Below are 20615 nucleotides of genomic sequence, written 5' to 3'. Positions count from 1 at the left end.
AAAAACTACAGAATCACTCTTGTGCTACTTGTGTAGGTCCGGTTGCCTATTTTGCACTTAATACCATCAAAGCAGCCTGTGGCAGCCGTAGGCACACATATACAAAGACACTCACATCAGCTTTTTTATTCCACACCATTTTCTTCCTTGTAAAAGCCTGGCGCCTCATTACCCACAATGCAACTCGACCACCAAGAGTTTAATTGGGTTGAGTTAGCTAATGTCTGTCTAACTTCACACCTCTAAGTGTTTTCATTTTCTAACTTGTAGTCTTCAGCCCCAGTCAATGCTGATTCAAGTGGTATCACCATCATCAGTGGCAATTTATCATAAAAATTCTGCCACAAAAGACTGGAGTCGGGTATCATTTGGATTTTTTGAGAAACTTCACTGTTCTTCACAGCAGAGTTCTGTGAAATGCTAATTACCATGGATAAATGTAGCGACACTGTACTGTTTATGGTTTTGTTTTGAGTATTTTGGCATTTACTTAGTTATTTTACTGTATAGATAGAGAGTATCTTGCCCTTGTGAAGGGTTTTGCAGCATAGCATTTGCTAAAGTGAGGTGATTGTTACAAGACTCACACAATATGTGTTGTTCCCCTGCTAATATAACGCTATATCATAATTAAATACGAAATTCATTCGGCGACGGCAAGACATGTATGCATTCAACTCACACGTCTACAGGTGCAGACAGATAATCAGGTCGATATACAGAAGACGTTTGCAGTTAATGTTTGAATTTTAAAGCAGCACAAGTGAAATTTCTGAAGGAATTGATAAGCATAATCAAAGTTAAAATACCTTAATGATTTCTGGAATTGTAATTTTGAAACTGATTCTTATATAGAATCGGTTCTCGACATCCAACCCTACAAAGGACTTAAACATACAACTTTTCCACATATGTAGTAGTTGCCCCCAAAACCTGTAAACAAACAGCTGCTACAGCAGCCTCGACTTGTCTGGGTTGAACCTGGCTGCAGGGATTTGCTCCCATTCAGCCACAAGAACATCAGTGAGGTAGACCAGTCAAGTATTACACCACACCAAACTGGGAAAACTATTTCTGTATGGACCTGGCTTTGTGCACGGGGGCATTGTTGTCTAAAATGTCGCTGTATGTTGTAGCATTAAGGTTTCTACCATTTGGAACTAAGAGGCTTAGCCCAAACCATGAAAAACAAGACCAAGAGTGCCTAAAATTTATCCACATACTTTTGCCCTCATTGTGCGTGTCTCTTCTTTGTCTCACAAATGTTTCCAAATGGCCCAGCACGTGAATAAGGTCCTCATTAAACATGATTAAAGGGCCAAACCTTCTTACTGTTAATTAAACCTGTTTAACCCACATCTTCACCTGGGTTAAATACTTTTAATTTTTGTGTTTTGGCAGCATTTTGTGGTTCCTGTTCAAATCAAGTCTCTCAGGCTGTGCTTACTCAACATTACAGACAACACAGAGGTGTAACATTGTGATCCTCTTGGTTAAGACTGGCTGTTGCCCTCAGCTTGCACGTGTTTTTGAGACCCTCCGTTGGTCTGTGGGGACTGTAAGTGGTCAGGGAGCAGGACCTCCACGGTGAAGCTGACTCTTTTGGCCTGGAAGATGCTGTAAGTGTTGTCAAATCTCAGAACATCTGGAGAAGACAAACAGAATGAAAACTACACTGATGGATCTCATCTGATGTTGCACTGACGTGTTCAACATTTCTGCTCGCTGATGTAATTACACATCATCAGCAGGTTACTCACAGACTCCTGGGCGTTCACAGGTCAGTGATCCATCCTCAGGCACTAAGTGGGAGTTGTAGCGCTGACTGAGCACAACTTCCTGCATCTGAGCTGCCTTCTTCCATTCGCCCTTTCTTTCCTTCAGAAACACCCCAAAACCAATGTCTGCACTCTCAGTGGCAAACTGCCACCTGCAGACATGCAGGAAAAAAAATTGGAATAATTTAGATTTAGTTTAAATGACTTTAAAATTACTTAATAAGTTTGCTGCCACTGTGAGAAAACTTGTGGCCTCCAGCTGACCTGAGGACGCAGCCAGGGAACAGGATCTCAAAGTCCAGCTGTTTGGAGGACCCTCGACTGACGGTCATACACTGATCGTAGTCCACCTTAACATGGTCCCGCACGTAGTAGGAAGGGGGAACTGGGCCAACGTGGTTTATCTGCAGCCAAGAACATGCATGAACAAAGTTATGACATAGGTGTCAAAAAGCTAAACGGAGGAAATGTTGAAAGTCTGAGGGCAGGAGATATGAGGAAAAAGAGAAAGCCATCACTTACTTTGACTTTGTGACATTATCTGAATGCTTGTAATGTTACATTTTTTGCAAAACAAAATGAGGAAAATGTTCTCTCTTTTCCAGTTTATTCACATAAATAAAATAAATATCAAACCAATGAACTCATGTGGTTTGCAGTCCTGCACAGTGCAGTACAGTACATGAAGCAACCAACAGAGGGCAGTGATTTCCTCATGTGAGCTGAGTTTAACCCAGGGTGTCAGTTATATTACAGATGATAAACATAGCTTATACACACACAGAGAGAGCTTAATAAAATTTATTCTCGTGGACTTTGAGAAGCCGGGAATAATTCCTGGAAACAGTCAGACAGACCTGTCTCAGACACTCTGTATATGAACATCATTATAAGGGAAGTCAAACTCAGTTGAAACCGCTTCTTTAGAAATCTTGCAGAAATGTCTGAACTTAACAGACCCGTTGTTGGGAAACAAAAAGATGCATGAAAAAAGGCATTGCTACAAGAAAAAAAAAAACACACACACACACACACATTGTCATACAGTCCTTTAGAGAACAAAACTTCATCAGGCATTTCCTCATTTTTAATGGACAATTTTCACAGCAGCCACATAGATATGAAAGAGTAGGTAAAACACAGGTGTTACCAATGAGACGAATTAAGGTCCCATTCCATTTAGTGTGGCAAAGCTTTTCCAGAGCCAACATGCAAAATAGCTGCAATCTGTTTGACCTGAATGGACCAGAAATCAGTATCACTGGTAACACCTGTGTTTATGCTAATATTTCATGTCAAAATGACTGTTGTGAAAAAGGTCTATTCATTGCATAAACTGTGCAGGGATTTTACTGAAGAAGGAAAAGTGTGAGAAAAACCTCACACACACCGTTTTCCTCCCACAACGTTAACAGCTCAGATCACGTTTCCTGTAAAAATGGTAAATCCAATTTTTAAAAATTTAAAAATAAAAATCAATAAACTATCCGATTGTTTCCGTAATAACTGAACATAATGAGCCATGAAGATGCAGAAAGACTGGACACCCAGACTGGATCAATGTTTCTTTTAACTCTACCAAAACATTTTTTTGCATACAATTTACAAACAAACTGTATGTCAGTGCAATTATTCAGGCTCATAAATGATGCCCAGTTCTAAAAGGAATAGTTTAATATTTTGGGAAATACACAATCTTATACTTAGCTTAGCAGAAAGACTCCAAACAGACTGACTCCCTCCAACAGAAACCAAAAACCAAAGTGCAAAAATTATTAATTTCAGGAGGAGATATGTTTATGTCCTGTATAGGGTGACATTTTCATTAGGAGAGGGGGCAGTTATTTCAGTGCACCTGTCAACACCATGGATGCCATGAATGCAGCATTTTCATTGCCAGCTACTATGAGAAGAAAGGAATGAGTCTCCTGGAGCTCTTTAGTAAAGACTAACAGCTAACCATGAGCTTACTGACAGCTTCTGTCAGAGAGACCTGCAAACCTATGTAAGGTTGAAAACGTGTATATTATTATTATTATTATTATTATTATTATTATTATTTATTTATTTATTTATTTATTTTTATTTTATTTATTTTTTTCAATTGTGGTGGAAATCAACAGAGTTTCATTATGAATGTTGAAAGCCAGGATATTTTTGTCTTTTACTCATGTTTATTGGGACTTGAGACACCCTTCTTGTAACTGGGACAAACTGGGACATCTGGTTGGCCCTGGAGGGAATTAAGAGGCAAGCTGTTCCCCCAACCTTCAGTCTTTATGCTAAGCTAAGGTAGCTATCTCCTGGCTGTAGCTTCATATTTACTATGCAGACGTGCGCGTGGTATCAATCTTCTCGTCTAACTCTCGGCAAGAAAGCAAAGAAATGTATTTTCCAAACTGTCAAACTATTCCTTTAATAAGATAACTCAGTTCCTAGAATCTAACCAAAATAATACAGTACAATGTCAAGGACACACAGCTAGCTAACTAAAAAAAAGTGTGTTTAAAAAAATGTAGAAAAAAGAAAACACTTTGAGGCTGAGCATCTGAACTCCTTGAATCTTGAATGAAGCCGAAATGAATTTCTCTCTTCCTGTTCCTCATCTGTCCTCGGCCCAATTATTTATCTACAGAAACAGTGACAAACGCACGGTCAGTATCTATAAGTGCAACTACTCCAGCTGCTTTTCTCTGCGTTTGTTGCTCAATGCTGCACTGCCTACTAGAGCAACTCAGGTTTAACTGCAACTCTACACAGCGAGGCATGATGAACGAAATGTGAGTCTTTTAAAGTAATTCGCTTCTCATCTGCAATTTCTTGTGGTTGTCTGTGAATACAGGGAAATGTTCTGTCATTACCTGTTATAATTCACACAGCAGGTCTACTGTTCAATGCAGCTAGGCTGCCTACAACTTGCATCCTTTTTGCATCAGTTCCTTGTTAAACTGGTGTATGTATGGCAGAGGGGAACTGTGCTCCAGCCCTATTGATTCAATCTGCTTTGGACAGCCTGTCCACAATAGTCCTTCCATTGTCATTGACCTGCTGCGATCAAATTGCTTATTCATGTGTAACAGGATCCCGGCTGAGCCGGCGTTAGCAGCAGTGTTGATATTTTATTATCTGTTTTCTTAGAGAACATCTCATCTGCTGTGCTCAGTTTGAAGCCTGGTAATTTCTCTTTGTGTTTAGGCAAACATAAACTGGAAAAACTGGTGGGAGGGGAGCTCACATAAAACATAGTTTGCCAGTCAAATGTAAACCCACAACATTTCGAGTGTGCGGTATGCATATTAGCCAGCCAGTCTCTCACCAAAGCAAAGCTGTGAGCTGACAAACTAAATGAGCGCAGGATGCAAACCAGTGACTGAGCTACAGGGCAGGACTACTACTCAACTCTATGAAAACAATATGTATGCAAATGCTCCAAAGCAAGCAAACTGCGAGTAAATGAGGGCTGGTGAGCTGTAATCAGACATGTATCTGTTGCAGGATTGTTGGTACATCTGTCTGTCAGTTGTGAAAAGGTGCCTCATAATCTTAAAAAAAATCACCTGCAGGATTTACATACATTTTACATTTAATAACAGATAGCAATACTAGAAAATTATCTGGCATTGATTTCAACCATGACAGTGCAGGAACTTCTATGTAAGCTGTGGATTTATCCACTGTGTGGCGTCAGTCAAGGAAATAAACTGGATTTGCTGAACATATTTTTGTACACACCTACATTACTATTTTAGTTCTCAGTTTTGCATTTACTTTTCAGAATTTTAGGATTAAATAACATCAAAGTTCAGCTCGTAAAAAACGCAGCAGCTGAGCAGAAGAAGAACAAACACAACAAAAGAAGAAGAGAACTTGTTACTCCAGTGCTCTGGCTGCCTGTATCCTATAAGATCAATTTTAAAGTTCTCTTAATGGTTTTTAAAGCTCTGATATGGTACCATCATACATAACAGGAATGTTTATCATACTACACAATCATCAGACTCTACGCTACTAACAGGGACTCATAAATTAAAAAAGAAGTTGTTGAAGCCTTTTAATCAAACCCACTACTACTGCAATTTTACTCTGGCCTTCTTTTAGATTCCTTTAGCCTAACTGACTGTTTTACTCAGGTAATTTGTGCCACTGTTCCCTTTTATTCTGACTTGATGTTGTGTCATTAGTTGTATCCCTTCAAACATTGTTTGTTTTTGTCCTCTGTCTATTTTAATATTTTATATATCTTTAATGTTACATTTGACCACTATAACTTTGCATGTTTTAGCACTTTGTGTGCCTCTGTCCTATTTTGTGAAGCACTTTGAGTTGTTTTTTATGTATGAAAGGTGCTACATAAATAAAATATATTATTATCATTATCAGTAAGTAGTAGTAACTTATATGACATAATATAAAAATAATAAAAATCAAAGCTTACAGTGGGTGGAGAGTTAGTGCAAGAGCTAAGAAAGAACCTGATTGCAGAAGGGTAGCTGTAAAAACAGGAACAGCTGTTATTAACAGGGCAAACAGGTCTTCTGTCACATCAGACACAATGGAAGGAACTTGAAAATTAAGACTTCAGATATTTACTTTGTAAGGGGGCACATGACTGTGAAAATGATTTTGACAAACAACTCAACTGATGATGGTCTCATTAACCCTGCCCCAGACTCTTACTCCGAACACCTGAGCACCTTAACCCCTTCAGACCCGCATTTTTTCTGCTGGGCAAAAAAATTTTTTTTTAACTGATTCTGACTCCTCTCCAACATAAAAACAAAGCAGAAAAAAAACATTTTTGCTAACTCATGTTTTTAATTGCATTTTTCATGTCCATTCCAATGGACGCCACGACACAATGGGTGTAAAATGACATAAAAACTTAGGCTGAATAAGGCTGAATTTTCCACATAGTAATAAATCAGGTACGACCTAAACAACTGGAACACAAGATGTATGATTGTAGATAAGACTACCTGAAATCAGTTTTGCCTTCAGTAAACTATCATGGAACTTCTAACACATAATCATACCTTTTATAGTAGGATAATGAACTGATAACATGTTAACTTGAACTGGAACTGGAACCTGAACTTGTGAGGACATCAGCTTGTGGATGTTTTCATGTATTCTCATTTTCGATGAGCAGCTTTGAAGCAGTTTCGTTGTGGCACAAAGCACAAGTGGATGTTGCACTTGTCACAAAAGACATGTGTTTTTCCTGTGCAGTTTGGCATCTTGCATCTGGTAGCCTCTTTCTTTTCATCATAATTTGGCATGTGGTCAACCATGTCATACTGCACTTCAGGTAGAGGCCTAACATCCTGAAATGGTCTGTGAACGGGTCTCTTGGAGACATGCTGTGGTTCTGGAGACATACTGGGTCTTCCACGTTTTGCTGCCACTGTTTTATGGACTCTCACCAGACACTGGGCCACATTCATCTTGAAATGGAGGAGATCCTGGATGTCTTTGGTCTGGATATTGGCCCTCTTGGCGTCCAGCCTGTACTCCAACCAACTGTTGACCACAGCCATGTCAAATGCATGTGTTATCATTCGCAAGGTCCACTTTTTTGACCGAATTTCTGTACGGTACAGACTGACAAGTTGATCAAGCAGGTCAACGCCGCCCATTGCTTCATTGTACAGCTTAACCACCTCTGGACGAGACACCATCACAAATTGGGCCTTCTTTTTGTCCCACCGCTGCACTTCATCCATTCTGCCAACACCAACAAAGTTGGAGGCCATGAGAACTGGTCTGTTGTCATACCATTTGACCAGTGCCACCTTACCATCACGGCTTACAACTTCATCACAGCTTCCTCGAGGCTTTTTGGCCATCTCTTTGTCAGACTGTAGAGGAGGCCTGGCAAAGCGAGAGACCCTTGCTGTCCCAGCGGCATGAATTTTCCTCTCAGCCAGCAGCTCCAGAAGATTGTACGTTGTGAAATAGTTGTCAAAATACAACTTGTGGTTGGCCTCAGTGATTCGCTGGCTAAGATGGTACACCACTCCAGCTCCAAGTCCCAGCTGCTTCCTGTGCTGTTGTGATAGCTCCATTGTAGTGCCTTGGTGCAGTAGGAAGTCGTAGGCCATGCCACTTTTCCCACACAGGCAGTATATTTTCACCCCCCATGGGTGTGGCTTGCCTTTGATGAATTGCTTGACAGACAGAGTTCCGCGAAATGGCACCATTTGTTCATCAACGCAAAGGTTCTCCTCTAGTGGAAGCTCCAAGCATCTACTGCGTATGGCATCATAGAGAGGACGTACCTTGAAAAACACATCATTGCTCTCAGCTGGCTTCTCCAAATTGTTTACCAAATGCAAATGTGACCGGAGCTGGAAGAATCTGTCACGGGGCATAGTGTTTTGAAAAATACCAATGTCCATCCCAGCTTCCCAGTACATGGAGACTCTTGGCATTTTCATCACTCCCATAGCAAGGTGGAGACCGATTAGGGTTCTTATCTCTCCTGAACTCGTTGGTTTGAAAGATAGTGTACCACTTTGCAAGGCATAAACATTTGTGTTATTGGCCATCAAATCGAAGATCTCATCTGGTATATACCGTTTGAAGTATTCATAGGGTCTCATGGGATGATCCTCGTGTATTGGAGGATTCTCAAAGGAAGTGTCGATTGTAGTGAACGGCCTGTGACGCCACTTGATTTCTTCCTTCCTAGTTACTGTCATCTCCTTCTGTCCTCCTCTGTCCTCATCTGTGCTCCTCCTGTCCTCCTCTGTCCCTGCACTGTCTGTCTCCTCTATCTCAACCTCATCTGCCACATCAAGTTCTTCTGGCATGCATGTAACCTCTCCACTGTCCCTCTCTGAATCTAATAACAAAACAATCACATTTTAACGAATTTTATGTATTCCCATTCTTGAACTGTTATGCATTTGATTTAGATCTTACATATAAGACATTAAAGTGATGAAAACCACATACGAAGAATTTAAAATACTCTTAATTTCCATCCTTACCACCTATCTTAGTCCTGGTCTCATCCTCCTCATCTCCTGAATTCAAGGAGTCAAGTTCGGATAACTCTCCATTTACGAGACGTTCAAGAAAGTCTTCGACTCGATACTCTACAACAACATTATATACAAAAAATATATATTTAAAAATTTATAATCATGAATAAATAAACTGTGACACCATACTTTACCTATGGAAGGCTTACAGGTATTTTGTTTCTTTATATACTGACACTAAACATGTGAGTGTTAGCTAAACTCGCCCAACTCCTGATGTCCATTGCAATGGACATCGGACTTTAAAAAAATCCTGTAAATTAATTATATGATATATGTTCAAAATAACTTCAAATATTATCACTTGTAACAGTTACAATTATGCTGACAGCAAATTTGCTTGGCCAGCAGGAACATAAATTTATATTTTTGATTGAAAATGGGCACTTACTCCTCCCTCTCTGCAGCTGCTCTGTCATGCTTGTCTTGTCCGATGTCTGTCACTCTCTCAGAGCGTGCTCAAAGTCATGACTTGATTGTGATTGGATAATCAGTATCCAATCAGTAACCAGCATTACTGACATCATTCAATTGCAGGGTATTTATTGGTTTAGAGACAAAAATATGTCATGTCCATTGCAATGGACGCTGGGTCCGAAGGGGTTAAAATGCAATGAATTTTCTGCCTTCTTCAGAGATAAAATTACAGCCATCAGAACAAATATTACTCAGAAAAGGCTGGACAATGTAGTACTAAGTATTGGCCCAAAATCTAAACGCACCCTGCACTCTTTCACACTACTCCACTTGAAAATGATAAAGAAAGTTGTTTGTGAGTTAAGATCCTCTACCTGTGCTCTAGATCCTGTTCCCACCACTTTTGTTTTTAAAAATTGATATTTAAGAGTTTGGCAGAGGAATTTTTAACAATAATTAACTACGCACTTTTCACAGGCACTTTCCTGAAAGCTTGTACAACTGCTCTGATTAAACCACCGCCCAAAAAAGAAAACATAGACAGTTCTGTACGGAAACAGCACTGGTCAAAGTTCTTAATGATCTCAGAATGAACACTGATGAGAACAAGCTTTCTGTGCTGCTCATGTTAGATCTCAGCGCTGCCTTTGACACAGTGGATCATGAAATTTTGCTGGACAGACTTGAACACTGGTTTGTTGGTCTCTCTGGGACGGTTATTAAATGGTTCAGGTCTTACTTAACTGGCTAACAATTCTATGTGGCCATGGATGACCAGTCTTCTGATAAAACTGACCCACAGTATGCAGACGATAGCCAGCTATATATCTCCATAAATCCCAATAACTACGGTTCTATCAGTAATTTAATTGTGTGTATGTCATGTATGCCTCTGCCTTTATTGTTTTAAATGATCAGCACTTTGTGTTGCATTTTATGCATGAACTGTGCTATAGAAATAAAGTTATTATCATTATTATTAGTAGTAGTGTTTGTATTATTATTATCTAGTGGTCTTTAATATTTTACTTCTATAAACAAGTTCTTCCAGGTCACTTCCAATTAAGCTATGGGAAAATATCCTAATCAATGTATCATTTGCAACAGAGACTCATCTTCTCAAACTCAACATCAGCCCATGTTACTACCAAAGGCATGGCTGTGCCGATTCACTAACTCACCTTGGTCCGGCAGCGAGGATCTCCATCAGGATCCGTCAGTTTACCCCCATATATCACCGGCAGCTGCTCTGCATCGATGTGCTTCAGTAAAACCTCCTGCCAGTTGGCTGTCGAACCAGAGAAACAGCAACACTCGTTTCATCAGGAGGGAGGAGGAGGTCAAAGTGTTTTGATTGGCATGAATTTGGTATTTGAGTAAAAAAAAATCCCCAGAATAAGATGCAGTGATGTGCGGCGTCTCACCTCCGAGGATGCAGATCTTTTGCCTGGTGTTCTCACTCAGAAAGTGCTTGACAAGGTTGTAGGCCACAGGGAAGATTTTGGGCGCTGCAGCAGGAGGAGAAAAATTTCAAGGTGTTAACCAGCAATAACCGAAACTCTGCCTCTTTAGAAATAAAAAAAAATCTAAAACATTTGTCTACTCTAACATGCATTCACAGACAAATTCACCTTTAATGACAAACAGCCTTTTCAAGCCTTCTGGGTAGTTGTCTTCAAACATCTGGAGGATCTGGTGACACACAGGAACATAATACTGTATTTGGAGAAGCTAACCAACCTGATAATCAGCGTCTCGTCATAGTATAATGACGGGTGTGTTTCCACTGTGTGTGTGTGTGTGTGTGTGTCTCTTTACCTCTCCATATGTTTCTATAGCAGGCTTCCATAAGTGTTTCAGACCCAGACCTTCAACATCGTAGATCATGGTGATGGACTCTATGTTCTTCCCAAGCTGGTTGAAAACAGTGACAGAGAGACAGAAAAAAGAGAAAGACACTGAACTCTAAATTACTCCCCAGATGTCAGTGACTTTGTATAAAGCTTTCTGCCAAATTAATGTAATATAATAAATAATAATTTATGAGACATAAATCCATACAGTATCTGAGAGAGACACAATTAATAACATTTACCCACGGGCAACATATCAATACAAATATATAGAACTTATTAGAACTGTGCAATATGTTGATAAGAGACTAGATATCTCCTTAGTCCTTAGTCATTTAACAATTAATGCACTGTGCAAAATTCAGTTAAACACTACTGCAAAAAAGCGAGAATTAGCCAAAATGCTAGTGTTAGAGCTCTGAGCTAAATAACTTCCCTACACTTCTGTAAACACAACTACACCTTTGTCTTAGATCTCAGTCCTGTGAGCTGTGGTCTCTGCTCTTACCCTCTCTGACTGCAGGACACACTCCTTATGCAGCATCTCACAGTCTCTGATCTTGGACTTTATGAAGTCCTGCTTGGAGGCAGACAGGAAGAGGCCTTTAGGATCCACAGGTCCGATGACATCATACCAGATGGGACTGCCCTCACGGTCATAACCGCACATCCCTCCTGACAGATACTTCTCTATGACCTGCAAACAGCAGTGACTTTAAATGTCACACGGCACTCTTAAGTACACCGAAGCTACAGTAGGTTGTGGTTTCTAAAGTTTTTACCTCTGGTGGACGCCAGTCAGTGAGTATCGTGTCTACTTTCATATGTTTCCTGAACTCCACATGCTGGAAGAAAAGATGGGTGCATGTTAATCATTGGATTAATAATAAAGGCCTACATTAATCAGTACATTAAAACTTTTTTTTGAGTTCCTCTGTGATAAACTGCTTGTACAGCAGCAAATCTGCCCAAGCACAATGTAGTGATTTAAGTGGCTTAGGAGGTTTCAGACAGGAGGTGATGTAAAACCTGCCCCGTCAGCAGGAAGAGGATCAGTAATGAACCACTGTGTGCACACATACGTGCCAACACATGATTACTACCACAAGCACACCAACAAAGAAGAAAGAAATGTTTCTAATTAGCTCGCTGGCATTTTTTAATATATAAAGGTACGTGTTTGTTCTCAGCCTGGTTGATAACTCTTGATAGCTTTAGGCCAACAATCATTTCAAGTAGCTACTGCGGAGAGAAATGATGGATATACCTGAACAAGGTAGTTGCAGTGTGGGTGTAGCTCAGATACATTGTAAGTAAGTTTGATCAGGTTTGTTCAAAAATATAAGCTACAGTGACATCAGCCATGTTGCAATGTTTCGCATATTTTAACCAAATTCTGAATAAATCAGCAAAAGAAAATGCAAACGAATGCTTGTTTCCCTCCACTCCCATTATGGGATTATTAAAAGTTAGTTCATATAGATAAGCAGTAGGTGGCGCCATTTCTCCAGCCATTATATCTCATTATATAATATCCAACTTTACACCACTGCAGAAGAAGAAGAGGAAGTTTTGTTAAAATGTCACTATTAACCACTGCTAATGTTAGCTGCGATGTAGTTTGGCTCATTGGTGTTATGAAAAAACTGGCAGTATGGTTAGCTAGCTAGCCAGATGTCAATAGAGAGCTGCTGGGACGGATGACATATTTTTGTGGGCCAACCCGGAAGTTAGCATCGCTGCGGTTCCTTCCAGAAAAAGCCAGTGGGATTTTTCCGTTGGCTTTTGGATTAGTGCAGGTTTAGTTCAGCAAAGTTATCTTGACAAACGACAAACAAACACCTCGTTTATGATTTTTGAAGCATAAATGTAATCGCCAGAAGTAAAAGGCTAATGCTGGGTTATAAACAAACCACCATGGTTGTATGACTTCAACTTAACCATGACCAGTGTTGTTCAGCGCAATGATGTTTAATATCCCACACAACCACTTATTATAAAAATTCATGAGTGGGGTATTTACTGATTTAATGTATTTACATTAATTCCTCCGACAACCTATATGTCAGGACTGTATGTCTTTCACTTTCTAATGGAGTGCTTCTGTCCCCTAGTGGACGACAATCAGCCCATGCAGCTTTAGGTTTGGTGGTTGTATATTTTATTCTATCCTCTTAAGCACTCATTTAATCCAATTTATCTACGTCTTATCTCGCCGGGCTGCCGTGACGACTCAGTTTCCCCACAGCGAACCATTACCACACTGCTTCTCTCTCATCTGCAGCCACTTCTGAGCTGATGGGTTGAGCAGTGTGTGCTGGTGCTAACTGCACTTTCACACACAATATGAATTAGTCACTGAAAGAGAAGGCACTGCATGATTGGTCCTGTATTGCATTTCTACAAAAATGTTTTTCCTTCTTCTCAGAGAAGCTGAACGTGTTACCTTTCGCAGCATGGCCTCGGACTTCTGGACATTAAAGTTTCTGGCTGAAAGAGAGCAAGAACAGCAAAAATAAGGATGATAAATACAGACATGCATGGTCCATAAGTGATGTTAAATGGTCTTTAACCAGAATGCAGACAATCATTTTTACATAGCACTTTTCAAAACACAAGTTTGAAAGTGCTTTACAGGAGGAATAAAGGAGTGAAGGATAGAAATCATCAAGATAAAGAAAACACAAAGGAAAATAAAGTGGTTATAAAGTCAGTAACATGTAGCTCGCCTCACCACCCTCCCCTCCAAGCATGTAGGCAAACATTTGGTGGCCGTGAAATTCGCAAGAAACGAGAAGGCTCTATCTAGAGCCAGTGTTTGGTGTGTTCACACTGGGCTATTGCAGAAACATGGTGGTGCAACACAGCGACCTCCGTGGAAGAAGACCCACACCCTCTGTAGATATAAACGGCTCATTCTAAAGCAACGAAAACACAGCAATTCTTATTTTCATATGATTATACACTAATGAAAACATCCTTATGAATGTGTCTGCCATATTCTGCCAATAAATCCCCCCAAAATCTTGCACACTGGATCTCTTAAGTAACTGCAGCTGTGTTTAATTGAGTGTCTCATTCAGTGGAACCACCATAATGATAACTAACCACATCCTGCAAACACAGAGTCTGTAAAAACATGTGATGACTTACGTGATAACAGTGCATCTTCAAACTCATTTAAAGAAATAAAACAGGTCAATCATTCAGTCAGTAAAGTAGAGCTGTAACATGATCAGTTTGGAAAGCTGCCAGACCTTATATCTAAATCAGCTTAAATCCGTGAAACACACTCTTATATTTAAACCGTATTGCAGCTCATGATCCCATCAGGTCCTGCCCGTGTGTTGAGACACTAGTTCGAACATTCTTGGTCCAACAAGGGCACTTTGTAGTCTCAAACATTATGTAAAAGTCTTAGACCACCAGCACAATATGCGTCAATGGAAACAACCAGTCGATCACTAAAATGTGGTCATGTGAACATTTATACAAGAATTCTTTTAAAGGTTCTGCTCCATCGAGAAATGACAGAGGGGAAAATGCATTTAGGAAAAGCTAAAAATACCAAGAAGAAAAATATAAATGAATCTCAGACCCTCTAAGGCAGGCATGTCCAAACTGTTCCATAAAGGGCCGAGTGGCTGCAGGTTTTTGATCCAACCAGTCTACAGCACACCTGATTCGACTAATCAGCTGTTTGAAGACTGACATCAGGTGATTAAATGAGTCGAGCCTGGTGTGCTCCGGCTTGGTAGGAATGAAAACCTGCAGCCACTCGGCCCTTTATGGAACAGTTTGGACATGCCTGCTCTAAGGAATAAACCTGTATAACATCCAAAAGGCCTCCTCCTAAACCTCCTCCTCCTCCTCCTCCTCCTCCTCCTCTCTAACATGGTCAGTATTAAAGCCACTGTGTCAGTATGACTGATCCAGAACAGAGATGACAAACAGTCCACTGTCTAATACTAAGGTGATTAGCTGTGCTCTGTACGACAGTGCTGTTGCTGTGAATTGAGATTTACAACTTACTCCAGCAGTGGATTACAGCGCACCTAATGCTCCATTCTGGCACCTTAACTAGGACATCGAGTGACTTAAAACTACAAAAGCACAAAGCACGTTCGAGCACATGACCAGACCACGTAAACATTTTGAATCATAAGTGTTAATAAGTGTTACGCTCAGGATAACACAGGATAATAATGGTGGTTTTGACACTTTTAATAAATAATACACACAGGACTGGAGGACTACATTGCTGGATCTCCCGCTGCTTCTCAACATAGAAATGTGTCCCCAAGTATAATGACGTTACGTCTGATTATTTCTGATTAGAGAATGCACGATGACTTAGTTAAACAAACCAACGTATCGGAGATCTGAAGGTGTATAACAAGACAAGGTGTTATCAGACCCCGTGTTTCTCCTCAGATATGAAATAATGTTATCTTAAGCTGCGACAGAGGTTCATTGTACGAGGATAACCCATCCAGCTCATTATCTAATAGCTATAAATGGCGTCACTATCTGACACAGCACAGGTCCAGGTTTAATAAAACTTGGCAGGCCATTGTGAGCATGTGGTCCTCTCTGAATCATGACCCTAAAAGCCCTACTGTAGGTTTGTAAGTATTAAAGAAATTTAAACTTTATAAATAACCTTAAAACATAGTGAGAATATTTAGATAACATGCAGGCCACACAGTATATCATGTTTTAAATGACACATTTGGCTTCCCAGCTGTAACTTAACACAAAAAGACAGTATAAATAGTATTTTTAATGTCTTATAGGTAGCTATAGAAACTTAAACGGCTAAAATCACTTAGAGTTGTGGTAGAAATTCCCATCTCTCATGTAATCCTGTATCTGCATATTGCCATTCTTTGACAAGTTTCTGACTCCATGCTTTATTCAGCAGAAATTGCCACCACAGAGTATAAGCCAAAGTCAATCAAAGGAACATTTTTGTCAGTCCGAGGCCAGTGTGAGTCACAATTTATTCACGTGACCAAGAAAAACAGTCGTCTTGTGACTAAAAATGGACAAAAATGTTGACAGCTGTTCAGTGAACCCATTACAAAATGCACAGTCCAGCATAATACACCCCAGTACTACTGATATGGCAGGATAAAGTCAGACTGAATTGCTGTCATTTACCCTGCTCCCTTTATCTCTGAAGGTGGAGCTCATCAGAGAGGACATGCTATAAACTCCTAGCGGTGATTCATCTGAGGACATACTTAGAAAACAGCTAGAGGAGGAGGAGGGTCATTGACCTCAAGTGGGACTTGTCTTCTATCATTTGGGAGGAGCAGGATCTAACTTCCTCTATCACAAAGGTTAAAGGTCCAGTGCATAAGATTTACAGGGATTTACCGGCGGAATATGGCAGAAATTGAAACCTGAAAATAATTATTGTTGTGTTTTTATTACCTCAGAGTGAGCAATTTATATCTATGCAGGAACTGTAGATATAAATGTTCCAGAGGTCATCATGTTGAACCGCCATGTTTCTACAGTAGCTCATAGCAGACAAACCAAACACTGACTATAGATATGGCCTTATGCATTTTGCTTAAGTTTCACAGCCACTCTTCCTACACGCAGGGGAGGGGACAAAGAGACAAAGTGTTTGCAATCTGCAAGCTCACTGCTAGATGGCATGAAATCCTACACACTGATCCTTCAACGTTCAGCCATTTATTTCATTCACAACATGTGACACACAAGAACTAACAGGTTTTAAATCTCTTTAATAAAGATCACAGGAGCCCTCCGCTGTCCAGTCAATGACCTGTGGTTTACTGTATATCAACTGGTAAATTTTAACTTTAAAGGAGAAATATGTAAAACCCTGTAGACAGTATATAAAATAGGTTGAATATCTATTTGATAGCCTACACTGACTTGACAGTCAGGCAGCATTTCTGTAGGCTGCAGGGACACTGAAGCTAAACAAGCGCAAGATTATATTCTGACAATGACAAGCGATGATGAGTCCTGCATTGTAAATTGATCAGTTTATAAATGTCAGTTGTCTGTCAATGTGAAGCTAAGCCTGTTATCCTGAAAATAAAAGCCCACTGCTCTGAAAATACACACACACTTAAATCTATCCTGTGATTGTATCATAAGGCCTATCATTAGTATTAGTGCCATTAGTGCTTTAAATCATTGACCTGGACTGAGCTACCCTCACTGTTCCCTCAGCTTGAACTGGAGCTATCTTTACATTCATGTTGAAAGGGAAATAACTTGAATCATTCAGAGCATACAGTGGCCAAACAGAACCCTCATTGTTTGTGTTTGGAGCTGCGACCATGACCTTTTTGAGAGGCGTTTCGCAATCGCCATGGTCATTTAGAAAGTCTTCATTAAAGAGGACAATACGCCTCCACTGCCTCTCTGAAATCTCATTATGAAACGACTTTGGAGGGAACTTGCAGGCAGAGCAACAGAAACGCAGCAGCAGAGTGTCTCCCGGCAGACGGGCTGTCGTCCATCGTAGTGCACCTTTAATGCGATTAGCCCTGGATTAGCCTGATACACCGAGTGCTAGACCTCTGCTGCAGAACTAATCAGCACAAGGGCTCCTTTAATCAATGCCTCGATTTCCTCGAACATCTGAACATGTAACCCCGACCAAGGTTTGTGCAGTGTTCACTGACTTACATCTACGTCATTTAAAGACCTTTTAATGCACATCAAAGGTAATTTAATATATGACAGTATGATAGATTTCTTTTTTTTTTTTAGCATTTCTTTATTTAAAAGATAGTTGAAAACATTTCACCAACTAACTTAAGTTAAAACCATTAACTTTCCCTTCTCAGTATCCTTGTTTTAAAGCAATATGCATCCTATAAAAATTCCAATAACTATTTTACATTCTTGGAGAGGAATGTATAGTAACAAAGATGTGCATTAACATGTTGGAAGCCAATCAAATAAGACATTAAAGTTTTAAAAAGTTGTTTAGGGGATGGCACTATAACAAAGGAGCTTTTAATTTGTTAAGGTGTAGCCATAACACAAATATTAATTGAAAAGCCCTGTATTTAACAGTCTCCTGCAGTACGATCCATTCTGAGCACAATCCCACCTTTAGTTTGTATAACGATCCTCGAAATATTGCAATTAGGACATTACACTACTTTTTAAAATAAAATGTAGGACTTTTTAATACTGTCTGAGGCCTTTCGATCTGCCTAAGTCAACCCGAGGAAAATCAGAGTCTCAGAATTTGTCAAATTTCATGTGAATGGTTAAAAAAAATCCCTGATGCCTTCTTGGTTTGGTTTAGCTGCTGCTGAACAGAGGGCTTGATTTTTCAGCTGCGGTTTGGGTTTGAGCGTTGTGTTCAGGCGTGAAAACCATGTGAGCCTCTTTCTCAACCCCTGTAAATTGGGGCTGCTTACATCTGTTGCATCACGTCCTTTCATGTAATAAACCACTGCAGCTTCTGCTTATTAGCTTCTGTTTGTTGCACAAGTATAACGGCACCATCTCATTTTCCCTGTGAATACAAGTGATTATAGGCAAATGATCGCAAATCTACCGCAATGGAGAGAGGGATCATGGGAGAGGCTTTCATAAGAGAACAAGCTGCGATCACTCACCTCTGAGCCAACGTAACAGGAAGTGGTCATGCTGTGCAGGAAGTTGAGGAAGAATGTCTTGTATCCTCTCTCGAAACTGTGGCCAGAGGAAGTAAAGAAGACACATGATCAACAAGTTTCCAGCTAACTAATTTTTCGCATTTACAGTTTTTCCCTTGGAGGCAAAAAACAGTCTTGAGAAATACAATACAGTTCTTTGTTTAAAAGGTATTTAAAGTTTCACTCATTCGTTTCAGATTAGTAGGTTTCACTCCCTAATTCTGCTCAGACTCGTGATCTGGTGACTCTTCATTTTCCACACTTTAAATGACACGTTAGCAAAGCCAAAAAACCTAAAAAAGGTCCACCTAAAAAAGTTGATATCAGGTGTATGCTATATAGCTTTACCTTGCCACTGGACTGTCCTTTCTGACAGGAAAATGTTGTTATATAAACCAAGTATCACACTCTTCAAACCAGTCACACAATAACACAAACTAACTGACTGAAGCAGCGGTCAATCAACATCTCCTGCGTTCTCCGAGGTATAATGAGTGTTTTTGCCAAAGGAGTCTGGTTGCTTTGCAGAGAGTGACATTTGGTTTATATGAAGGTGTTTTCCCATTGGAACATTAATGATTAATTAACATGGCAACATCAAATAATGACTGAAAACAATTTTTGCATGGGTAAAAAAAAAGCAAGTCGAGTCCACCAACACGTGGTCAATACAATACATGGTCAAAAGTGTGTGGATCCAGAAGTACTAGGGCTTTTTTTTTAATTGCCTGATTAATCATTTGGCATATAAAATGTTAATAACAGATGAAAAACTTTAGAAGTTACAACCAGTTAAATTTTAGCTTGTTTGCTGAAAAAATTACTCAAACAATTATTGCAAAACAATGGGCATTAATCATCTGATGTAACAGGCTTCATTCCTCTGGTTTTCCAGCAGATTTTGGAACTTGGCTGCAGGGATTTGCTCCCATTCAGAACATTATACCTCATTTCCCCTGCATGTTACAGCTCAGCGCCACTTGACTGAACTGCTCTTTTTTGGTTTTCTATTGGTAAAAGTTGTGGACAGTGTCTGGTACTTCTCATAGTACTTTAGTCGAGGTTCCAAGTGAGCTAAGTCTATAATAAAACACTGCAGACCACTGATAGTGAGATATTGTGCAGCAAACGTGCCGGACTGGTATGAGATCAGGATTCTGCAAAGGACAGTCAGGTTTTTATACACCAAACTGGGAAAACTTTTACTTTATGGACGTGGCCTTGTGCATGGGGGATGTCGTCACGTTGAAACAGGAATGGGCCAAAAACTGTTACCACAAATTCTCTATTGTCTAAAATACACGTATTGCTGCATGCTGTAAGATTAAGATTTCTGTTTATTTGAATGAAAAGACCACTCTTCTTCAGTAAACAGACTTCTCCTCACTTTATAAAAAATCAAAGCAAACTTTTAAAAATTCAAAAATTTCTAATAAGCCAGTCTTCCTTACAACCCTCAAAAGTTATGTTTCATAGTTTAAAAACAGAGACTGAGATAAGACTGAATTCACATTTCACACCAATTTCATTTATTATTGAAAACTGATATTAAATTGTATTGTCCCTTTATTTGAATAATTCAATTTAGAGCGTCACCTATTAATTGATTAGTGGACCAAAAGAAAAGTAATCAGCAAGAATGTGATAATCAATTATCATCAACTGACAATTTAAATAATTTACCTAGCAAAAACTCCATAATCACTGGGAACCTGTTACAATTGTTACATCATAGTAAATTATAATATTTTTGGGGTTTGGACTGTTGGTCAGACATTTGAGAAAACTGAGGACATCACATTGAATTCTGTCACTTGTAAAACAGTGTTTCCCTTCACTTTTCAGTGCTGCTTGCTG

General features: G+C 39.7%; 1 protein-coding gene across 1 annotated transcript in view; it reads right to left on the bottom strand.

Moving 5' to 3' along the window:
- Window positions 1–579: 579 nt before the first annotated feature.
- LOC146320093 (SEC14-like protein 2) overlaps window positions 580–20615 on the bottom strand; it is a 22515-nt gene continuing 2479 nt past the window's right edge. The window contains exons 3-13 of the mRNA XM_084728215.1: window positions 18720–18795; window positions 13541–13584; window positions 11877–11939; window positions 11603–11791; window positions 11060–11155; window positions 10873–10933; window positions 10666–10749; window positions 10423–10529; window positions 2043–2182; window positions 1761–1930; window positions 580–1645 (exon numbers count right to left, since the gene is read on the bottom strand). Coding sequence (XP_084584341.1) covers window positions 1494–1645; window positions 1761–1930; window positions 2043–2182; window positions 10423–10529; window positions 10666–10749; window positions 10873–10933; window positions 11060–11155; window positions 11603–11791; window positions 11877–11939; window positions 13541–13584; window positions 18720–18795 — 1182 coding nt within the window. The 3' untranslated portion in view covers window positions 580–1493. The remainder of the gene's footprint in view (window positions 1646–1760; window positions 1931–2042; window positions 2183–10422; window positions 10530–10665; window positions 10750–10872; window positions 10934–11059; window positions 11156–11602; window positions 11792–11876; window positions 11940–13540; window positions 13585–18719; window positions 18796–20615) is intronic.

The sequence above is a fragment of the Lutjanus erythropterus genome, chromosome 10 (assembly GCF_056507025.1).
Source record: "Lutjanus erythropterus isolate fLutEry1 chromosome 10, fLutEry1.hap2, whole genome shotgun sequence".
NCBI classification, from domain to species: Eukaryota; Metazoa; Chordata; class Actinopteri; order Lutjaniformes; family Lutjanidae; genus Lutjanus; species Lutjanus erythropterus.
Note: the sequence above shows the minus strand (reverse complement) of the source record. Positions and strands in the feature narration are given on the sequence as shown.